The sequence below is a fragment of the Lichenostomus cassidix genome, chromosome 26 (genome assembly GCF_008360975.1).
Source record: "Lichenostomus cassidix isolate B80296 chromosome 26, HeHo_3.0, whole genome shotgun sequence".
Classification (NCBI taxonomy): Eukaryota; Metazoa; Chordata; class Aves; order Passeriformes; family Meliphagidae; genus Lichenostomus; species Lichenostomus cassidix.
Window position 1 is genome coordinate 3,148,365 of NC_139506.1, and position 20,436 is coordinate 3,168,800.

At 62.5% G+C, this 20,436-nt stretch overlaps 2 protein-coding genes across 2 annotated transcripts; one reads left to right on the forward strand and one right to left on the reverse strand.

Moving 5' to 3' along the window:
• Positions 1-376: 376 nt before the first annotated feature.
• PACSIN1 (protein kinase C and casein kinase substrate in neurons 1) lies at positions 377-15,116 on the reverse strand. Its single transcript, XM_085082811.1, has 10 exons — positions 14,960-15,116; positions 4,917-5,049; positions 4,415-4,571; positions 4,051-4,286; positions 3,732-3,887; positions 3,247-3,422; positions 2,923-3,043; positions 2,716-2,840; positions 2,405-2,598; positions 377-2,083 (listed from the first exon to the last, which is right to left on the reverse strand). The coding sequence occupies exons 2-10, from the start codon at positions 4,977-4,979 to the stop codon at positions 1,974-1,976; spliced, it is 1,338 nt and encodes a 445-aa protein (XP_084938937.1). The 5' UTR covers positions 4,980-5,049; positions 14,960-15,116; the 3' UTR covers positions 377-1,973.
• Positions 15,117-15,692: 576 nt separating this feature from the next.
• RPS10 (ribosomal protein S10) lies at positions 15,693-19,913 on the forward strand. Its single transcript, XM_085082814.1, has 6 exons — positions 15,693-15,844; positions 16,511-16,660; positions 16,837-17,008; positions 18,938-19,015; positions 19,349-19,404; positions 19,826-19,913. Exons 2-6 carry the CDS (start codon positions 16,511-16,513, stop codon positions 19,865-19,867), a joined length of 498 nt encoding a protein of 165 aa, XP_084938940.1. The 5' UTR covers positions 15,693-15,844; the 3' UTR covers positions 19,868-19,913.
• Positions 19,914-20,436: the final 523 nt, after the last annotated feature.

Sequence of the window (20,436 nt, forward strand, 5' to 3'; positions counted from 1 at the left end):
TCGTGTCACCCTCGGGGAGGGCAGGAGGTGACATCAACCTGCTGTGCTGGGGTTCTTGCAGGATCAGGGGAGTGCTGGGTCAGGGCTGGTGCTGGGAATGGCCCCAAAACCTGTGTCATCTCAAGCCCTCCCCATGGGCTTCCCAAAGCTTTGTCTAGCAGTGGCACAGGAGTCCCCAAAGGCAGTGGCTGTTCCCTCCTCCCGCACCCACCTTGTCCCCCAGCAATGCATCTGACCCCCCATCCCACTGCACCCCAAACCCTTGGGGTGGGGCTGTTGCTACCTGGGGCTCCAGAACCCCCTCAGCTCCCCCCCAGGGGTGAGACAGATGCACAGCAAAGGAAACCCCAGAGCCAAGGACGCTGACAGAGCTCGGTTATTTTCTCTTGCTGCTTTTTGTTGTTGTATCCACGGAAATACAATCACGAGAGATATATATATTATATATATACTTCTTAAATTACACAATCAATGTACAAAAACCGGGGTGCATTGCTGAGACAGGTGGTTGGTTGGGTCTTTTCTGACTTTGTGGGTTTTTTTCCGGTACCTGGCAGGGGCCGGGCGGCTCCTGCCCACCGTGCCCAGCACACGGTGCCTCCCCTGCATCCACGAGAACACTGGATCCCTGGGGCCAAAAAATTCACGAACCAACGGAGGGGGCAGGAGAGGAGCAGGAGGAGCGTGCGGGAAGCCGATGGCATTGATGCTGCTAAGGGTGATGGTATGGAAAGAAATGAGAGATGAGCTGTAGGGAAGAGCTCGGGAGGGCAAACGCACCCGAGGCAGGGGGAGAGGGGTGGCCGTGCTGGGTGGCAGCAGCCGCGGGAGCTGCGGGGACAGGGCAGAGCCCAGGGGAGGAGGGGTAGAGCTCCTTGGGGACAAGCAAAGGGCAAAGCCTGCGGCCATTCCCCTGCCTTGGTGTGGCTTGTTCTTGGCTGTCTTCGCCAGGCAGATGCTCTGCCTGGGTTGGGTATCCTGAGGTCTCCTCCTCATCCTCCTCCTCCTCCTCCTCCGGCTGCAGCTCCTGCCGGCACCCTGCAGGGCTGGACGGTGCTCATCCCCCATCCCTGCTCTGCTCCTGCCTCTGCTCAGGAAGGGGCAGATGGGGACTGTCCCCCGCAGTGCCCAAGGCAGTCCTTGCTGTGCCAGGCTGGGTGTCAAGGTGCTTCCAGCAGCACTGGGCTGTGGTGGGTGCTTCTCCGGACAGCGCTGGACTTTAGGGCCATCTCACCCCGATCTGGTGTGCGTTGGATAGCTGCCCACACGAAGGGCGATGCTGCTCCCTGCAGCACAAGCTGGGCATCGGCTAGGGAGCCTCTACCTGCTCCAGGTGTGCTACAGCCCAGCCGGGAGGAGGAGGAAGCTGAGGAGATGCCATCAAGCTCCGTGGTCCCACCTCACCTGGGCATCTCAAGGCTGGCCGCGGGGCTGCAGGGGGCATTCGTCCCCGTCCTCGGGTTGGGAGGATGAACTGGGCAGAACATGGAAACACCAAAAAAAAAAATAAAACCAACGGAGTCAGACTCCAATCCCTCTCGGTTTTCTGGGATGAATTTGGTTGGTCCCAGGAACTTCGGCGCCGTGCGTTTTGGAACAGTTCCAGCCAATCAGAAGGCGGCTCATGATTTCAGTATCTTTAAAAACCAACCAATCAGGAGCTCTCACTGGTTGGGCTTTAAGATCTTGAGGTATCGGCTTTTCGCTCAGAAAAAAAAAAAAAATTCAACTAACGTAGACGAACGGACAACGTCATCTTTCGCTTCACGTTATCTTAGAAGAAAGCGACTATGCAAAATACTCTTCGGAGACAACTCTTAAAAAAATAAAAGCTTGGTCGGAAAATATGTCTGAATCTCTAAGAGTGAGGAGTGAAGGACCAGACGGCAGAATGGCTGGTTGGCTGGTGGAGAGATGGAGACAACGGAGGGTGGATTTATCTGCTGACGGTGACGAGGAGCACACCACAAGACTTAGATTGCCTCCACATAGTTGGCGGGGTACAGCCCCAGCTGCCCGTTGTCCAAGCGCCCTTTGCACCAGCCCTGCTCGTCTTCCTCGCCGAGTTTGGTTAGTTCATCACCTGGAGAGCAAGGTGGAAGGCAAGAGCTCATTGCAGGTGCTGGAAATTCTCCCACCCCCTGTTTCTCCCCGGGATGGAGCTGCTGGGGGTTTGCAGGACTGACTCTGAGCACTTTGGTTTGTAGGATAGAAAGGCAAGGGGTGACCCATGGGACCTCATGAGCTCAGCCTCTTCTGCATTCAGGCTCAGCTTCTGCCTTCCCCTTTCTGGCAGCTCAACTTTTTGAAGGGCTGAGCCAACTCAGAAATTATTTGGGGGATTTCACACCCCCAGCTCCAGCAGACGAGCCCTGCCTGACCTGGCATCACCAAGTGACCATACCTGCTTTGAAGCTGAGCTCATCCTGCTCCTGCCCGTCGTAGTCGTACAGAGCCCGCACCCTCACGCCCTTCCCCGCCGACTCCTCGTCGAAGGGGTTGGTGCCACCGTTGGCCTCGCTGGTGTTGAAGGAGTTGCTGCCCTCATCATCAGACCACTCAGCGCTGTAGGTCTGCCCGCGGTCGTGGCTGCTCACGCTGGGAGGGGGAGGAGAGCGAGGGGTGGCTGTCACTGAGGACAGCCAGCATCCCCAAATGCTCGCACAGGCAAAGGCTGTGCCTCTGGCGGCACCTCCCCTCTGTGCCGCCCCTCACCTCCCGCGCTCGCCCGCCTGAGCCCCCGTGTCGCCCGCGCTGCTGGCGTTGGTCAGGGCCACCCCCTCGCCCTTCTTCTGCTTCTCCTTCCGCGTTATCGTGTGCGTCAGGTCCGGGTTCCACTCCTGCAAGCACAGAGCCAGCGGCCCCTGAGCGGCCGGCTGCCCCACAGGGCTGCCAGCCCCCAGCTGGCCAGCCCAGCCTCACCTCAAACTGGGGCCAGTTCATGGGCATCCCGGGGCCACTGGTGCTGCGGAACCACCGGAGATCCTCCTGCGCGTCCGACAGGCGGATGGTCTGCTCCAGCTCCCGGTACACGTTGGCATAGCTGCAGGGAGAGGTGTGATTGGAGGCTGTGGGTCGGGGTGGACCCCTGGGGACAGTGGGGGACAGGGACACGGCCAGGCTGTCACCTGAGGCCCAGGTTGTGCGTCCTCCGAGGCACTAGGGGGCGCCAGGTGCCCATAGAACATCCTGCCACTCTGGTACCTCTTGGTGACCAATTTGTTGGCCAAAATTCCCGGTCCCTACCTGCTGCTCTCGGCCAGGTTCAGGTGCCTCTTGATGTCCAGGAGCATTTCCTTGAGGAAGTTGAGCCTCTTCTCCTCAAACTGCTGGCACTGCTCGAAGACCTGCTCCATGCTCTCGATGTACTGCGGGGTGCACTTGTTCAGCTCGTCCAGCACCTTCTCGTACTTCTCCTGAGTCTGCAAAAACGCAGGAGGGACCCTGGTTGTACCTCGAGCACCTCAGAGGCTGTTTCTGGGTGCTGACAGGTCTGGTTTTGGGGGTCACCAGAATTTGGGGAGCCCAAATTGAGCCAAACCCTCAGTGGGTGGAATCAGCCCAGTAAATGGAGTAAATCCCTGCCCAGCTTGCAGTCGCCTCAGCACTGCCTGCAAGTCCTCCATTTAAAGGAGCGCAGGGATGGGAAAATTGGAATGGATGGTGGGGAAAGGGATGTGGTAACTACTTCCACAAGTTTCCCCTACCCACTGCCAGGCAGTGGCTCACACCTTTTGCACATCTTGCTTGCACTTTTCCACTTTGTCCTGGAGCTTCTTCTGCTGCTCAGGGGTGTTGGACTGATCTGCCTTGCTGTTGGCTTCCCGGGTCATGGCCAGCTTCTCCTCCTTGCACGCCAGGTGATAAGCTTTCTTGGCTGTCTCCACCTGTGGGGAGGACAGGGAGGAGACATCAGAGTGGCAGTCACAGCCCCCTGCCCACCCCTCTGCTTGTGGGGAGGTGCTGTGTGTCTCTCCCAGCCTGGACTGGGCACACAGAGCCAGACCTGGGGATGCAGAGATGCCCCAAGACACGCTGTGCTTCTCTCACCTCCTTGAGCTTCTTGGCCCAGGGCTTCTGGGCTTTCCGGAAGCCATCCTCAGCCTCCTTGGCCTCCTTGAAGCCCCCCATGATCTGCTTGTGGTAGGCATCCTTCTGCCAGTTCTTGACCTTCTCGAAGTCATCATTCAGGAGGCTGTTCTTCACCTCCTGGTGCAGCTCGCTCACCTTGTCTGCCTCTGTCATGATCGCGGCCCACGCCTTCTCCAGGCTGCCATACTGGGGACCTGGGGACCGAGGGGACAGCTGGGGGTCACTGCACTGCCCTTGCCCCTCCATTTCTGCCAGGTGAAGCTGTGACAGTGCCACCCAGGTGTGTCCTGGGCAGGTCCCCACAGCAGGTAAGGCACGGTACCTTTCTCGATGAGCTGCCTCCACCGCTTGGACCAGTCGGTGAGCTGCTGGGCGTAGGACTTCTCGATCTTGGCCCTCTCGTGCACACAGTTCATGAGGTCATTGCAGAGCCGGTGGCCATCGTCGATCCTCTTCACCGTGCGCTTGTAGTTCCCCACCTGGGATGGGGATGGGGACAGGCAGCTGTGGGGGATGTGACCATCCTGCCTGGCTCCAGCCCCAGCTGGCCTGGGGTGGCTATGGGGAAAGCACCAGGCAATTTGGGGGTGCAGGGATGGAGCTTGGGTTTGGGGCTGCTCAAAGACAGCTCCTTCCAGTCCTCTCTGTCACTCTGTGCCCCTCAGAGGCTGAGACCTCCAGCAGAGCCAGCTCAGACACAGAGCCACCATGTCAGGGACACTCTTAGACAGGGATAGGAGGGCAGCCCCCAGCCCAGGGGACACTCTGGGGTGCAGTGACAGCGGCGGTGGTGTCTGTGGGAGGAGAGGATGGTCAGGACTCACCTCCCAGAAGCTGTCGGTTGTTTCCTCGGCAGCCGATGCCGAATCGTCGTAGGAACCCGACATGGCTCCCGGCGCTGCCTCGGGCGTCAGAGCAGGCGCTGGGGGTTTCCTGGGTGAACACCAGCCTCATGCACTGAGGGGAAAAGAGAGGGGACTCATGGGTGGGAGCAGGGGACCCCCATGCTGCCTGCCAACAGCTGTGTGGGACAAGCAGCTGCGTGCAGGGGACAGGCATGGGGACAGTGCCCACTCCAGCTCTGGAGCCACAGACTCCTCAGTGCCCACCACCCATCCAAACAGCCCCGGAGCCAGTGGTGCTGGAGGGAATCGTGGGAAGCAGCACAGTGGGTGATCACAGGGCCTGGCTCAGCACAGGGAGCCGCTGGGCGAGGGGCCATGGCAGGGTCAGGGGATGCGCCGCCCAAGAAATTCTCGTCCTGATATTCCACCCTAATCCGTCCTGATCTTCAGAAAAACGGCATCCCCGGAGCGTCACGTGGCCCCGCTGCATGGCTTAACCCTTTGCCGCTTTCCCAAGAGCTGCCAGGGGCTGGTGGCTGGGGGTGGCATCACGTGGGGACGGAGAGGGGACTGTGGTGGCTGTGAGCATCTCATCGTGCCCATCCTGACCTGGATTTGAACAGTGCTTGGACAGGAAAGAACTGGCTGGTTCTGCACAGCTTCTGCCACCAGGATGGGGACAAAGTGGCCATGAACAGCTCAGATTTCCTCCTGCCCTGTCTCCAAAAGGGCTGTGATCCTCACACATCATCCCTTCCTTGGGGAGGTGGAATGGGCCAAGGGAGAGCTGACTGCCTGTGCCTCCCCGTGATGGGTGGGAGGGCAGGGCTGTGGGCACAGGGTCCTGTGGGGTCCACTGGTGAGTGCCCACGCTCTCCAGCTGTGTGCACAGCTGGCCCGGAGGTAGCCCCGGGCCAGGGCAGGGCACAGCCCCAGGAGGACGGGGGACCTGAAACAGTTACTGGAGCGCGGAGCAGGGCTCGCTGTGCTGGAACTAACAGGGCCTGGCAGGGATTTAGTGATATAACCAGGGAGGCACCAATCCCCTCCGCCCTCCCCAGACGGTTAAAAATAAACGCGTGACTGTCCCTCGCTCAGCCGCCGAGACGCAGATGGATGGGGGACAGCAGCGTCCCCCCGCAGCCGGCAGCACACGGCGCCCGCGCCTGCCTGGCACCCACGGCCCTGCCTCCGCCACTGCCTGGCACCCACGGCCCTGCCACTGTCCTGCCTGGCACCCACAGCACCACCCACTCTCCCTGCCTGGCACCCATGGCACCATCACCACTCCTGCCTGGAACCTATGGCACAGTCACTGTCACTGCCTGGCACCCACGGCACTGCCACAGTCCTGCCTGGCACCCACAGTACTGCCACTGTCCTGCCTGGCATCCATGGAAATACCACCACCACTGCCTGGCACCCACAGCACTGCCACTGTCCTGCCTGGCACCCATGACACCACCCACTCTCCCTGCCTGGCACCCACAGCACCATCACTGTCCTGCCTGGCATCCATGGCACTGCCACCACAACTGCCTGGCACCCACAGCACTGCCACTCTCCCTGCCTGGCACCCAAGGCACCATCACCGTCACTGCCTGGCACCCATGGCACCAACACTACTCCTGCCTGGCACCCACAGCACAGCCACTGTCCTTGGCATCCACAGTGCCACCACCACTCCTGTCTGGCACCACAGCACTGCCACCCTCCCCACCCGAGCACCCGCAGGCTGCCCCGGTGACCTGCAGCGCTGGCAGAGCACGTGGTGGCACAGCCCTCAAGGGACCCTGCAGGTGCTGCGTGTGTCATTCCCCTGAAAGCCGCGGGCACAGTGCAGTGCCCAGCGCCAGGGGCTCCGGGTTTTGCTGCAGAGGCTGCGCTGGCATGGCAAGGGCACCCTCAGGGCGACAGCCCCGCTGTGCCCCGGGCTGCAGGGAGGGAGCACAGCACACCCACGGCTGGGTGTACCCAGGAGCCGGGGGCACAGTGCCAGCCCCAGCTGCCCCCAGCGAGCCACCGATGCCACGGGGCGCTGCGGACGTGGCTGCCGCAGCTCCCTCTCCGAGCCACTACCTGGTCCGAGCCGCAGCCCGGGGGTTATTTTTGGCTCTGCATCACTTCCCAGCTAACGCTGCCGCCTCGTTGCCACTCTCCTGCCACGCACCCCACGCGCGACCATCCTCGCCCGCCCGCGCACGTGCGTGTGCCCCGCCACGCCAGGCCGCCTCGGCCGCCTGTGCCACATGTGCCAAAGCCCTGCCAGCCCCCGCCAGCCCCCGGCCCTGCCAGCGCAGCCCATCAGCTCGCATCAGGGCTGCTGGCGGTGACGCCTGGCGCCCGCAGAGCCGGCGGCCGAGCCGCGGCGTGGAGAGCTGCCAGCCCCGGCCCCGCGCTGCCGCTAGGGTACCCTCGGCCTGGGGGGCTCCGCTTGGGCCCCTCGCTTCCGCGGAGCTGCCAGGGAGAAGCCGCAGAGCGTTCGGCATCAAGTGACGGCGGAGTTTGTCCCAGCTCCTGCTCCACGTGCCCTTGGGCTGCTCCTGCAGAAGCTCCCCCTGCGTGTCTCTGCTGTCAGCCTGAGCACTGACACAACTCTCCTCACCCTCCAGGCAGCTCCCGCTGCCCCGCTGCTGCAGGGGGGTCTCTGCCCTCTGTGGGGGCCGGGCTGTGGCCGTGGCCCTGCGCAGGCAGGAGGCTGCTGCAATGCAGAGGCTGGTGCTGCTGACACCGCGGGCAGGGCACGGGCAGCTGCCTGCACCCCCATGGCAGAGTCCTGACTGGCAGAGCCCTGTCCCCAGGGAGGTGGGGCAGTCCAGTCCTGCTGTCCCCTGTCCCCAGGTTGCTCTCTCCAGGTGCGTTTGTTGCCCCAGCATCTCTCCTGCAGCCAAGAAGGAGGTGACGGGGATGTCACACTCCTGCCTCTGGGCACATTGGCTGAGCCCGGTGGGGACCAGGGGCAGGAGGGGCTGCAGAGCCTCTGGTGGAGGTTCGTCGGCTGCAAAGAGCCCCTGGCCAAAGCACGATGGTGGCAGACGTGCTGCAAGGAGAGGAGCAGAGCACAGAGAGGGATGGTGTCCCCATGCCTGTCCCCAGGCAGCAGGTTCATGGCAGTGTGAGCCCCATTGCTGGGAGGGCAGTGGGTGAGTGACTATTGCTGAGAGCATCCAGAGCAGGGGGAACCCCAACTGGGAGCTGCACTGCTCTGTGGGAATCCAAGCAAGTGGGCTGGGCCTCAGGCTTTGGCCACAGGAAAGGTCATTTGCTCTCCCTTATCTCAGCACAGAGCTGCTTGGGGGTCCATTTCGGGGTGCAGCAATGCCACCCTGATGCACTGCTGTGGCCACATGACAACCACTCATGGCCAAGACAAATGGCCTTGGATACAGGCAAGGAAGCCCAGAGGAGCCTGGCAGCAGCATCTCCCACCACGTTCTGGGGCTGCTGTGCTGCATCCACCATGGGTACAAGTGGCCATGTGCTGCTCCTGCTATGGCCACACACAGGGGGTGAGGTGGCCACACACAGGGGGTGAGGTGGCCACCCATGGGGGATGAGAAGGCCACATTTGGGGGATGAAGTGACCAAGGCACCATGGCAGGTCTCAGGGAAAACCCATGATGCCGATGAGCGTCGCAAGAAGCTTTTCAGCTGCAGGAGCTGTGCCTGGTTTGCTGCTCAGCTGTGACCCAGCCAAGTGGCTGTGGGATTCCCACCCCAGGCCTGGTCCCTGTATTCCATGGGGAATGCTCCTGGGGCTGGTGATGAGCTCAGGGAGCCAGGGGCTGTGGAGGGGTTTGGCTGTGGCTTGGCTGAAGTGTGGCCTCTTCCAGAGCCCATGTGGACTCTGTGAGGAAATGGTTAAGTGGGTGCTGCTGATTCACGCTGGCAGCTCCTCACCAGCACAGCCCAGGGCTCAGGGATGAGCAGTCTCAACACCCGTCCTGCCCCCTCATCATCAACCTGAGCCCAAGGCCAGGTGGGAGGTGAGCCTGGGCCTTTCCTGGGCACTGTCTCCATGGGAGCAGGCTCATGCCAGGGTCCCTCCTGCATTCCCTGGCAAAACCCCTTTGGCTGCAACATGAGCAGGGCTGGAGCCCTTGGGCAAACAGCCAAATCCAGAATGGTGGGTGATCCTTGGTGGGATTTTGGATAATGGAGCACCATGGGGCTGCCTGGGAGCTGGTGTTCGAGCAGTGCATGAGGTGGCTGCACCCTGGAGGGGGCACAGAGGTGACGGTGGGAAACTTCTGGGAACCACTTTTCCCATGAATCCTGGGCAGAATGTGCCTATGGAAACCTCCTTGTTTCCATCGGGGTCATCTGCATTGATGGGGAGATCTGAGGACTGAGCACCCACTGGACCCTGAACGTCCCCAAAACCAGAGAGGAGGTTCAGTGATCCAGGAGCAGCACCAGGAGCCTCGTGTCCTGTGCACAGACGGGAAGCTGCCGGGGGCCAGGTGCTGCCAGGTTGCAGTAGCCAGGGGAGACGCATTTGCTCCAAGCCCTGGCAGAGATCAGCTTCACAGCTCATGTGGGCTCTGCAGAGACCTTCCCCTTCCCCCCGCGCTCCCAAAACCACCCTGCTCAGGGCACCCATTAATCTTCTAGGGATTTTAGGAGCCTCGTGCAAAAATTTCTGGAAGCTTGGTTGGTATTTGCAGATAACGCAAGTGTCTCTCCAGGGGAGCCTGCAGCCCTGCTCAGGGACAGCGGATGTGCCGGGAATGCGGATGGGGAATGTGGATGGGGATCCCGGGAGGGGCAGCAGCAGCAGGATTGCCAACCCCCTGCATGCGCTCAGGCCTGGGGAAGGGAGAGGGGGCTCACCCTAGCTGGGGGTTCCACTGCCCGCCCAGCTCTGCAGCTCTGTCTCATCCTGCTGCCTCGGCTCGCCGCGGTAAACAAGGCTGCTCGGACACCGAGCGGGGATTTGTGCGGTCCCGGGAGCCGGGTTTAGGCAGAAATCCAAAGATGAGGTTTGCAATTAAACCCAGAAGTGGCAAACAGGAATGGTGGAGGATACGGCGGTGCCATCCCCCCCGCTTCCGCATCAGGGGAGGGGGGAAGCGGAGCGTCACGCGCTGGCACGGGGGTCCCGTCCCCGGAGCCTCGGTGGGATGGACCCGGAGCTGGTGGTGACAGAAGGCAAATGGGGCTGCTGGGAGCGGGAGAGGTGGAGGGACAGTGGAATTTCAGCTGTCTGTGGTGGGGAAGGAGACTTGGAGGCAGAGGGGATGGGAAAGTGGGGAGATGGGGGGACAGCAAGGGAAAAGCTGGGGTGACAGTGCTGAAAGGAGGGGATTCAGGGATGGGGCTAGGTGTCCATTTGGGCAGGGGGACAGCAATGACAGGGACGGCACAAGTTCCCCCCGTTATTTGCAGATGGGGAAACTGAGGCACAAGCCCGGGAGTGCGGCAGCATTGCAGAAGGGGTGTCCCTTTCCCCAGCACCCCACTGGACACACGGAAGGGGTGAAGGTCATGTTCCCCCTCAACCTCCCTGGCTTGCAGAAGGGATCCCTAGCTTATAAGGGACACCGTGTCCTGCCGGGGGGTGCAAAGCCACGCCGTACTGCCCGATCCTTGCACAGCATGCCCCCCGCCATCCCCCCATCCCCGCAAGGGACCCGGCAATCCCGCACCCCAGCCCGGCAAGGGACCCCGGCATCCCGCACCCCATCCCCGCAAGGTACCGGGAGTCTCGCACCTCGTCGCCGCAGGGGACCCTGCTGTCCCCGCGGGGGCTGCGCTCACCTGGCGGGGGCCGGGGGCCGGGGGGGCCGGGGGGCCCGAGGCCGGGGCCGGGGCTCCGCTCGCTCCGCTCCGCTCGCTCCGCTCCCGCCGGGCAGCGGCGGCGCGCACGGCCGCGGGCACGCGCCTGCCCGAGCCGCCCGTTGCCATGGCAACCGGGATGGAGCCGCTGCTGCGAAAATCATCCGGGGGGGGCAGAGGGGGGGAACGGACCCCCCCTATCCCTGTGCCCGCGCCCACCCCGAGGTGTCGCACTGCCGCCACCCCCGCAGAGCCCGCCGGCCCCGGACCCTCGCCCGGGGCACCCATCGGGGCCACCCCACTGCGGGGCGCTGCGGCCCGGGGCACAACCCGAGGGGGGCGGCGGACGCCACGGCAGGGCGATGACGGGGTCCGGCCCCGCGGCGCTGCCGGGCTCCGTTAGGGCCAAACCGGGCTGGTTTCCCCGGGCCACGTTGCGGGGTGGCTCTTTGGGGACCTCCCCTGGGGGTCCTGGTCCTGCTGCCCCGGGGGTCGTTGTACCTCCTCCACGGGAGGGAACAGAGTCACGCACTCCCTCCGCTGCTGCCCCGGCCTCTCTGTCACCCCCGCGGTTGCAGGGGGGTTTTGGGGCTGAGCCACAGCTTTTGCAGGAACAAACACCCCAAAACGCCTTCGGAGAGGCAGCCGGTGCCGCCTCCTTGCCAAATGTGCCAGCTGGGAACAGGCTGGCGAGAGAATCAGGAACAGTGTTTTCCCCCCGGCAGGGCTGGGGAAGGGGGCGAGGGGGCTGCAGCCCCCAAGGCTTCTTGGAGGGGAGCAGGGCAGCTCCCCCTCACTGCCATCTGCCCATCTGCCTCCTCCCAAGCCCCGGGGCTCATGCCCGGGGTCACCGGGGCTTGTCACAGGCTGGGAGTCCCGGGGGCAGAGGGGGCTGGAAGCCGTCGGGGAGCGGGGAGGATGCGGGTGGGGGTGATGACAGGCTCCCCGACACTGCGCCTGCATCCCCCCGCGAGCGGGGGATGTCAGGGAAATTAAAAGCCAGCAGGAGATGAGAGCGTCCAGGCGAGTAACCGAAGCCGCTGCAGAAGCTGCAGTAATGAGGCTGCCGGGGCCGCTGCCGCCGGGATCGGGTTGCCCAGAGAATGCGACCCGGTCCCGGGGGGCTCTGCCGGCCTCCGACGCCGGCTCAGCTTTCCCCTAACAAGCGCCTTCGACTGCCTAATGAAGCTCGGTGGGGCTCTCCAGCCCGCCTGCCTTCCGGCTCCTTCCAGCTCCTTGCCACCCGAGCCATCCCACCTAATGGCCAGACAAATGGCACCCGGAATGCTTCACGCCTGGCTGCAGCAGGGGTGAGACCCCAGCCATTTAATGTCCCCAGTCCCAAACACGAGTGGGTGGTTCCTCCAGGAGCAGGGGATCTTTGCCTGTTGGCCTTTCAGGGTGCTGAAGAACTGCTCATGGTCCTTCCATGCAGTGAGTTGGCAGTTCTCAGCACAGGGTCACTGCAGGCACCATCTGCCCTGACAGCATCCGTGCTGCAGAGGGGACAATGTCCTTCGCATTAAACACTAGGTGACAAACACTCTCCAGGATGGTGATGGGGGGACTTGAGTGACTTGGGGGAATTCCCCAGTGCAAAGAGCCGTTGCCACCAGCTTTGTGGCCTGTGCAGGTGGCACCAGCTCAGGTCTCCTTCCCTGCAGCTTGGCTTTTCCACGCAGGGAGCAGGTGGGAGCTCTGCCTCCTTGGTTCCTTCACCAAAAACTCGGTCACGACAAACTTTTCCCCAGCTCTCACCATCCCACCGTTTACTGTTTTCGGTGGTAAGTCACTTCTCCTCCTGTAAATGAGTTTCCTTGTGGGAAGCAGCAGACGGTATTGGCAGGAAATAAGCCCTGATTTATCGGGCCACTTGCCACTCTGGAATTACAGCTCCGTGAGCACAAACGGAGAAGTCGGAGCGCATGAGCCCACACCGTGATCCCGCGGCTGCTGGAGCTGGAGGGGGCAGGAATGAAGAGATGCCACCAGGGATCAGCCGCCTGCCCATCAGCCAGGCAGGAGTGCCAGCCCTCGCACGAACAGGGGGGTTTCGAGCACAGCCAGCTCCCGTCTGCCTCCCCAGCAGAGCATGGAAATTGTCTTTCCCAAATCCCGGCAGAGCCCCCAGTTAGGGGTCTCAGCTGGTTCTGGGGGCAATGACAGAGCTCCTGGCCCACGGGCAATCCAGGGAAGGCTGGTGGGGATGGGGACAGAGAGGCATCCCGGTCATCCCGAGGGCATTCCTGGTCTCCGCTGTCCCTTCCCACCGGATGCCAGGGCAGAGCTGAGGCTCGCAGGGCCCATGGGGCCAGTGCCCCGTGCTCGCCCCATGCCTGCGCGGCGTCCCTGCTGCGGATGTGCTGCCGGTCCCAGGAGCCCTCCGGGGAGCTGGGAGAATGCAAGCGCTACTTTGCATCTCTAATTAGCCGCGGAGGATAATTGGCGGCTCTGCGGCAGACAGGCAGCCATTGTGGAGGGCCCCGCGCGGGGCAGGTGCTCCCAGAAACCCAAATCCCACCGAAACAATCCCCTTCTTGTCTGCCTGTGACCGGCCGGGGCATCCTCCGAGCCCTTCCGGGGAAGGGGCTGGGGCCGGGACATAAAGGCTCCATTTTTCCTGGGAAGCAGCGTGGAGCTGGCTGCAGGCAGCTGCCTGAGGAGCCCGTACACATCACCCACGGCCACGCTGATGCTGTGGTGATGCTGGGGCTCGCTGCCCCCCATGCTGTGCCACGCCGGGGGCAGCCGGACACTGGTTTGGCCACTCCTGGAAGCTGCCGGCTGGATGCAGCCTCTCCTCCTCCAGGATCACCCGCAGGAGCTCAGCAGGTCCAGGTTTACCTTCAAGGTGTTGCACAAACCCCGGCCAGGTTGTCATCCCCGGGACAAAGTCTGTCCCTGGGCAGAGCCGTGCCAGGGGCTGTGCTGGAGGAGCTGGCTCCATCCCCGTGCCATCCCGCCCTGGCGGGGACCAGCACGGCTGGGGACACTGCATTCCCAGCGAGGGGGATCCCACACGGAGCCGAGCCCAGGCTTTGGGCTCGGGATGTGGCCCCGGTTGGTTGTGACACGCTGTGCTGATGTCCCTTCCCTTCTCGCCCTGCCCTGTGCACGTCACTGTCGGTCCCTGCCAGTGCCTGGGCTCTCTTCCCTCAATCCTTTCACGGTTAAATCCCGCTCCTGTCCTGCCGCAGCCCCTCCGGCGGCCGCACACCCTGGGAGAGGAGGGAGAGGAGGGAGAGGAAGGAGAGGAGGGAGAGGAGGGAGAGGAGGGAGAGGAGGGAGAGGAGGGAAAGGGGCCAGCGTGGCACAGATCAGTGCAGACCCCGGGGCAGGGCAGCACCTCCAGCACCGCTGCCTGGTGAATTCCCCTATTTTCTCTGCGCTCCTGCAAAGGGAGCACAAAACCCCAGGAGATGGGAAGGAAGGTCCCTCAGGGCTGCAGCCAGGGTTTCGGGGTCAGGCGCGCTGGGAGACGCAGCGACTGATCTCTGCCGTGCTGCGGCCACGGGCTCGAGCTGGACGTTTGGCTTAGGGCTGGGGTTTGCTCGGGGAAGGCGACGCGGGGGCCGAGGGATGCGGGAGCAGCCGGGGAGGCTGCCGGGAAAGCTCTAATCCGTTTAGCAAAGCACTTGCTTTGCCATTTCCAAGGCAGGAGGTGCAGGAGCTGTGAGGAGGAGATGCAGCAGGGACAGGGACAGGGATAGGGACAGGGGCAGGGACAGGGACAGGGACAGGGACAGGGACAGGGACAGGAGCACGGACAGGGACAGTGCCCGTGGTTAGCACGGTACTGTGGCAGGCAGGGACAGCTCCCGCTCCGCGGGACGAGCCGGCACGTGCGTCTCTCCCGAGGAATGCCGCAATTGTCGCAGCATCCTGGGGGGTCACCCTCGGAGAGCTTTCCCCCAGCTCCATCCGTGCTCCCCCCGAGAGGAAGAACAGCGGGGATGACACGGTAGCAAAGCCCCAGGATGGCTCCAGGCAGCTCCAGCAATGCGGCGCACCCCTCGCCCCCTGCAGCCCCCTCGGCACAGTCCGGCACAAGTTGAAAATCACTTAAACCGGGTCGGGCGCGGGTTCGTTTCCCAGCGCAGGGCGCAGATCCGGTTCAAACACCGCAGGGGACGCGGGGTGACAGCGCTGTCACATCGCTCCGAGCCCCGGCATCCCCTCTGCCCCCCAGGAACATCCCTCCGCTCCCGCCGCCCCCCGGGCAGCTCCCGCCCCGCCGGCCGTACCTCGGGGCCGCGGGGACAGCGGCGGAGCCTCTCCCGGGGCCGGCGCTGCGCATCGCGGGCAGGTGGCGGCAGATGGGGCGGAGGGAGGGGGTAAAGATCAGCTCGGAGATTAGGGCGGCATTTTTAGCCGACCAATCCCCGGCCCGCCGCGGCGGCTCCTCGGCCGCGCAAGGTGACAACGCGACCGCCGGGAGGATGGCAATAAGCCGGGAGCCCCGGGGCGGCGGGGGTGGCCGTGCCTCCCCGTTCCCTCTGCTGTGCCACCCGGCGATGCTCAGGGGTGTCATGTGCCGAATGCTTGGGGTGTTTAGGTGTCCCCTGCTGCACCGACCCTCGCTCTTGTGGCTCCCGGGGGTTCGAACCCCCAAACGGGGCGGGAGAGCTCCGAGCTGGTGGGGACTCGGGGTGTGACCAAGGGGACACGGGATGTGACCAAGGGGACACAGCGCCAGTCCCCCATGCCGGGCACACCGCGGCCCCCCGGAACGAGAGCCCCCATGAGGGGTGACACACAGCCGGGGGTCAGGGCAATCCCGGCTCCCGGCAGGTTTTGGGGAGCAGAGCACTTCGGTGCCTCCCGAGCCCTTTGCCCGCGGCTCCCCGGCAGGGCTGTACAGCTCCGCTCCGCAGGGCACGGCGGGGAGCTGGGGGTGACACGGCTGGGGTGACAGGGCTGAGGTGACAGGGCTGGGGTGACACGGGGAGCCGCCTGTGACCCCATCAGGCAGCGCGGCGGACTGCCCGTTCCCAGCCGGCAGGGGGCCTGCGCTCCGCTCAGGCGGCGCCGCGGCCACCCTCGGCCGCCGGGGGCCTTGCAGGGCGGCGGAAGCGGCGGTTCGGCGCACGCGCAGCCCTTTCCGGTCGGGCCCTGCCGCCGCCGCCACGGTGAGGCCGCGCTCGGGCCATCGGCTCCGCATCGCAGCCATCCTGGGGCCTGGGCCCTCCGCGGGGCATCTCCGCCATCGGGGCTCCAGGCCCGGCTGTGCGGGGAGGGAGGGACTGGGGGCGCCGGGCCGCGGGGTGGTACCGGAGGTCCAGCGCTGGCACCGCGGCCTTCCGCCCCGGGCGCTGCTGCGGGGGTGGCCCGAGACCCGCGGGGGTTCAGTCATGCCCGAGCACCGAGAGCCCCGCGCCCCGGGCCCGGCAGCGCCGCTGGTAGCCGAGTTCCCGTGCTCGGCGCGCTGCCCGCGCTCCCGGGGCGCTGCCGGCTCGGCTCCAGCTCCCGGAGGGGCGAGAGGCTCCCGAGTTCAGGGGTAGTTAACGGCAGCACCCGCGGTGTCCCTGGAGCCGCGGCCCTGCCCCCCTGTGCCCCGTGTCCCGCTGTCACCGACACCGGACGGTGCTGTCCGTGCTGTGGGGGATGACTGAAGGAGTAAAAGCTGGGACTGCTCGGTGTTCCCTGCCGGGAAGCAGCGGGAAGGGGCGGCCCGGTGGGCAGAGCGTGCCGGGGCAGCTCGGGCGGCACTGGGGTCACCCAGCGGGGATCGCTGTCCCCGGTGTGGGTGTCGGTACCCGAATGTCACCCAGCCCTGTTTCCTGTGCCTTCTGCAGATGTTGATGCCCAAGAAGAACCGAATCGCCATCTATGAGCTGCTGTTCAAGGAGGGGGTGATGGTGGCCAAGAAGGATGTGCACATGCCCAAACACCCCGAGCTCGTGGACAAGAACGTGCCCAACCTCCACGTCATGAAAGCCATGCAGGTGTGGGGGGTCAGGGGCTGCAGGTGCGGGCTGGGGGGACACACGGGAGTGTTGCAGTTGTGTCCTGTGCGTGGGGATTGCCCCCATTATCCCACATCCCCATTCCCCACTGCCCTGCTGGAGGAGCTGGAAAAGCCTCACCTGTAACTGGGAGTAACTGGGAGCTCTCCCTGCAGTCCCTCAAGTCCCGAGGGTACGTGAAGGAGCAGTTTGCCTGGAGACACTTCTACTGGTACCTGACCAACGAGGGCATCCAGTACCTGCGGGATTACCTGCACCTGCCCCCCGAGATTGTCCCTGCCACGCTGCGCCGCAGCCGCCCCGAGACCGGCAGACCCCGGCCCAAAGGTGAGGCAGGGTGGGCACAGGGCTGCTGGGCTGCCAGGACACTGCCAGCTCTGTGTGGCTGGGGGGGTTGGGTGTGGAATGGTGATCAGAGCAAGAAGATGTGGTTGGGGGTTGTTGCTTTTGTACATGGCGTTGGATTGGTGTCCCCTGGGAGGGGTGGGGAGAGTTGGGGGTCACAGGGAGGTGCTCTGAGTGGGGACTGGCCTGCCTCAGGGACTGGGATTGCTGGGAGCAGGTCTGCTGAGACTAGGATGTGGTGAAGGTGTTGTCCAGTGTCACCTGGGGCTCACCCATGGCCAGGTTGGGTGTCCACACTCACCAGGGATCCTGAGTGTGCTGCTGGACAGAGCTCATTGTTAAAGATTGACAGCAAACTCGTGGTGGAGGAGCAGTGGAGCCCACAAAAATGCTGAGGGGTCTGGAGTATCTCTGTGATGAGGAGAGACTCAGGGAGCTGGGCCTGGTTAGTCTGGAAGAGACATTCAGATATCTGTCTCCATGAGGTGTCAGAGGATGGTGCCAGACTCTGTTCAGTGGTGCCCAATGACAGGACAAGGGGCAGTGGCCAGGAACTGAAACACAGCAAGTTCCAGCTTGACATGGGGAAGAACTTTGCATGATGGGGCACAGCACTGGAACAGCTGTCCAGGGAGGGTGTGGAATCTTCCTCTCTGAGCATATTCCAAACCCACCTGGACATGTTCCTGTGTCACCTGCTCCAGTGACCCTGCCTTGGGAGGGGGTTGCACTGGGTGATTTCCAGACGCAGTCCCTTAAAACTCCAGCTGTTCTGTGATTCTGCTGGACTTGGCAGCTCTGATTTTCCCTTGGTTTTCACACCCCTGAGTGCAGGTGGCTCTGGGGGTGCAGCCAGATGTGCTTTGGCTCTGTGGGCTCACATGATTGTGCTTTTTGCTTCTGAGCCACATCTGGGGCCAGGGGGTGCTGGGAGTTCACCCTCAGCTCGTGCAATTTGTGTCTGAGCCAAACAAAACGGGAGCATCACCTGCTTCAAAGGAAGGAATTGCAGAGAAACTGGGGAGGCGATGCTTTCTTTGATCTCTGAGTAGCTTTGGATGTTCCAAGATTTGTTCTTTAGCTGCTGTCTTTATCCAGTGAGCTAAAGGAGCTGCATCCCTGATGAGAGGGAGGGAGGGAGGGAGGGGTGGCAGTTCCTGGCTGGGATTTGTGCAGGTGGAGCTGTGTGTGGTGTCCCAGTGTTGTACTGGTGCTCTGTTTCCCTGTGACAGAAGCAGCCTGGCAGCCACAGAGGTGGTGTAATAAATGAATTATTACAAGAACTGAGTTTTGTATGGCCAAACAAGTGCCTGTGGTGTCAGGCCTGTGGACATGCAGGACGCTGGGGTGTCGTGGGCTCCAGGGACATGTCCCAATCCCTGAGAGGTGGTGGTCCCACCACAGCTGGGTGTTCCTGCAGGAATTCTGTCTGGTATTAACCTGAGGTTCCACAGATAATCTGCTCTTAGTGTCATGAACCTGTTCTGTGGGGGATTTGGGGTATTGACAGTGTGGCTGTTTCAGGTTGGGGTCAGAATTCTGTCCTGCAGTTTGTGACTTGGCTGTGGACAGGCATGTTGGACATGGCAGATTCCTAGTGTTCCTGGGGTTCCTACCAACATTAATGTTCAACAGTAGTTTGATGGCCAGAAAACTGTTGAGATGATGCTGTAAATCCATTTCTCACACTATTTAACTTCCATCCAGTCACAAGCTGGGGCACTTGAGCAGATTTCACCCTTAAAGTGATGTTTCCCTTATTAAATCACTGTTTTCCTTAGGTTAGTTCTCCCTGAGCTACCCAGGTGTGGCACTGCTGCCAGACCTGCTGCTGTTCTTCTCCTTGGGGTGCAGGAAGGAGCTGTTTGTGCCCTGGCTGAGCAGGGTTTGAGGCTCTGCTGTGTGTTGCAGGTCTGGAGGGTGAGCGCCCAGCGCGGCTCACGCGGGGTGAGGCTGACCGGGACACATACCGCCGCAGCGCCGTGCCACGTGAGTGTCCCTCCTCTGCCCCCCTGGCCTCGTGGGGACACCTGTCCCAGTGATTGGGCTCCTCTCAAGGAGAAAAGGAAGAGATGAAACTCTTATCATAGAGTCTGTATGTGTGGGTGGATGGGAGGTTTGCTGGACTTCTGTCTGGCCAGACTCTGGGATTTTCTCTGGGGTTGGTTCAGTAACTCTCAAACGTGCTCAGTTACAGCTGTTTCACTTTGCTGTGTTCAGCCCCAGTTTTAGTTCTGTGTGATGGTTAAAACTTTGCTGCCAGGCAGACATGCTGTGCTGGGCAGGGGGTTCTGTGGGCACTGACTGCTCCTCTCTCTGCAGCTGGTGCTGACAAGAAGGCTGAGGCTGGTGCTGGAGCAGCCACCGAATTCCAGTTCGTGAGTATTTGCATTTGAGCTTTGCTTCTTTTGTTGAGGTTTTGATGGGGGAAGCTGGAAGGTCCTACCTGTGGGACCCTGAGGGTGTCAGAGAGGTTGGAAATTGTCACCCCTCACACACAGCTCACTCACTGTGGGGAAAGGATGTGGTGGGACAGAGACCAGTGACAGGTTTGAGAGCAAGCTGAGCTCTCTGGAGAGCCATGATTTTATACTTAATGCATAAAAGAGTTTTAGGGATGATCCACAGAGCTGGCTGGGAGTCGATTGATATTGGTGGTACTCAGCTGGCTGACCTGTGCCAGTGTTAGACTGTTACCAAAGAAACACCAAGTTGAGGAAAGAGCTTTGATGATGTTCTTTGTTCTTCTTGCTGTCACTTGACACGGTGACTTCTAACTCTCTCCCTTTGCTGTTGCAGAGAGGTGGATTTGGTCGTGGCCGTGGTCAGCCCCCGCAGTAGAACTTCGTGCTCATGTTTTGTGTATAATAAAAGAGGTGAAAATGCCGCTGGGTTCATGCCTGTGTCTCACTGAAGTGCACAAACAGAGCTCGTGAAGCACGGGTGACTCAGATCTTCGGCATCTGGAACAGCACTTTGGGAGTGACTAAAAACAGGTTCTGGTGAAGGAACTCTCCAAGTTTAGGGGGTGTGGAGGTGAGTCCTGGAGGAATGCAGTGCTGTTTCCCATCTGCCCAGGGTGATGCCGATTCCTAGTGATGCAGGAGGGCAGGGCTGGGACAGAGCTGTTGTGCAGATGGAAGGTTCAGCTGTGCCAGCCCGTGTCCGTCTGGACGGGACACAGCCCCTGTGGGCGGGTCTCGTGTCCTGCAGCCCTGCGGTGTCACCTGGGTTGTCACTCGCTGGGGACCGATGGTGGGCTTGGTGGCAGCACCTGCGGGGGCTGAGTGGCGCAATGGCTGCTGCCCGCCGCCAGGTGTCGCTCGGCAGCCGGTGACAGTGGTGGCTAACGGACCCGGGGTGGCCGCGGTGTCACCGGCGGGGGGAGCAGACACGGACACTGACCCGCG

Coding starts and splice junctions, on each gene's coding strand:
- RPS10 (XM_085082814.1), top strand. CDS start 16,511: ATGTTGATGCCCAAGAAGAACCGAATCGCCATCTATGAGCTGCTGTTC. Junction 16,661..16,836: donor ACGTCATGAAAGCCATGCAG/GTGTGGGGGGTC, acceptor CTCTCCCTGCAG/TCCCTCAAGTCCCGAGGGTA. Junction 17,009..18,937: donor CGGCAGACCCCGGCCCAAAG/GTGAGGCAGGGT, acceptor TGTGTGTTGCAG/GTCTGGAGGGTGAGCGCCCA.
- PACSIN1 (XM_085082811.1), bottom strand. CDS start 4,979: ATGTCGGGTTCCTACGACGATTCGGCATCGGCTGCCGAGGAAACAACC. Junction 3,423..3,731: donor GCAAGCAAGATGTGCAAAAG/GTGTGAGCCACT, acceptor GCGTTTTTGCAG/ACTCAGGAGAAGTACGAGAA. Junction 2,084..2,404: donor TGAGCTCAGCTTCAAAGCAG/GTATGGTCACTT, acceptor CTTGCTCTCCAG/GTGATGAACTAACCAAACTC.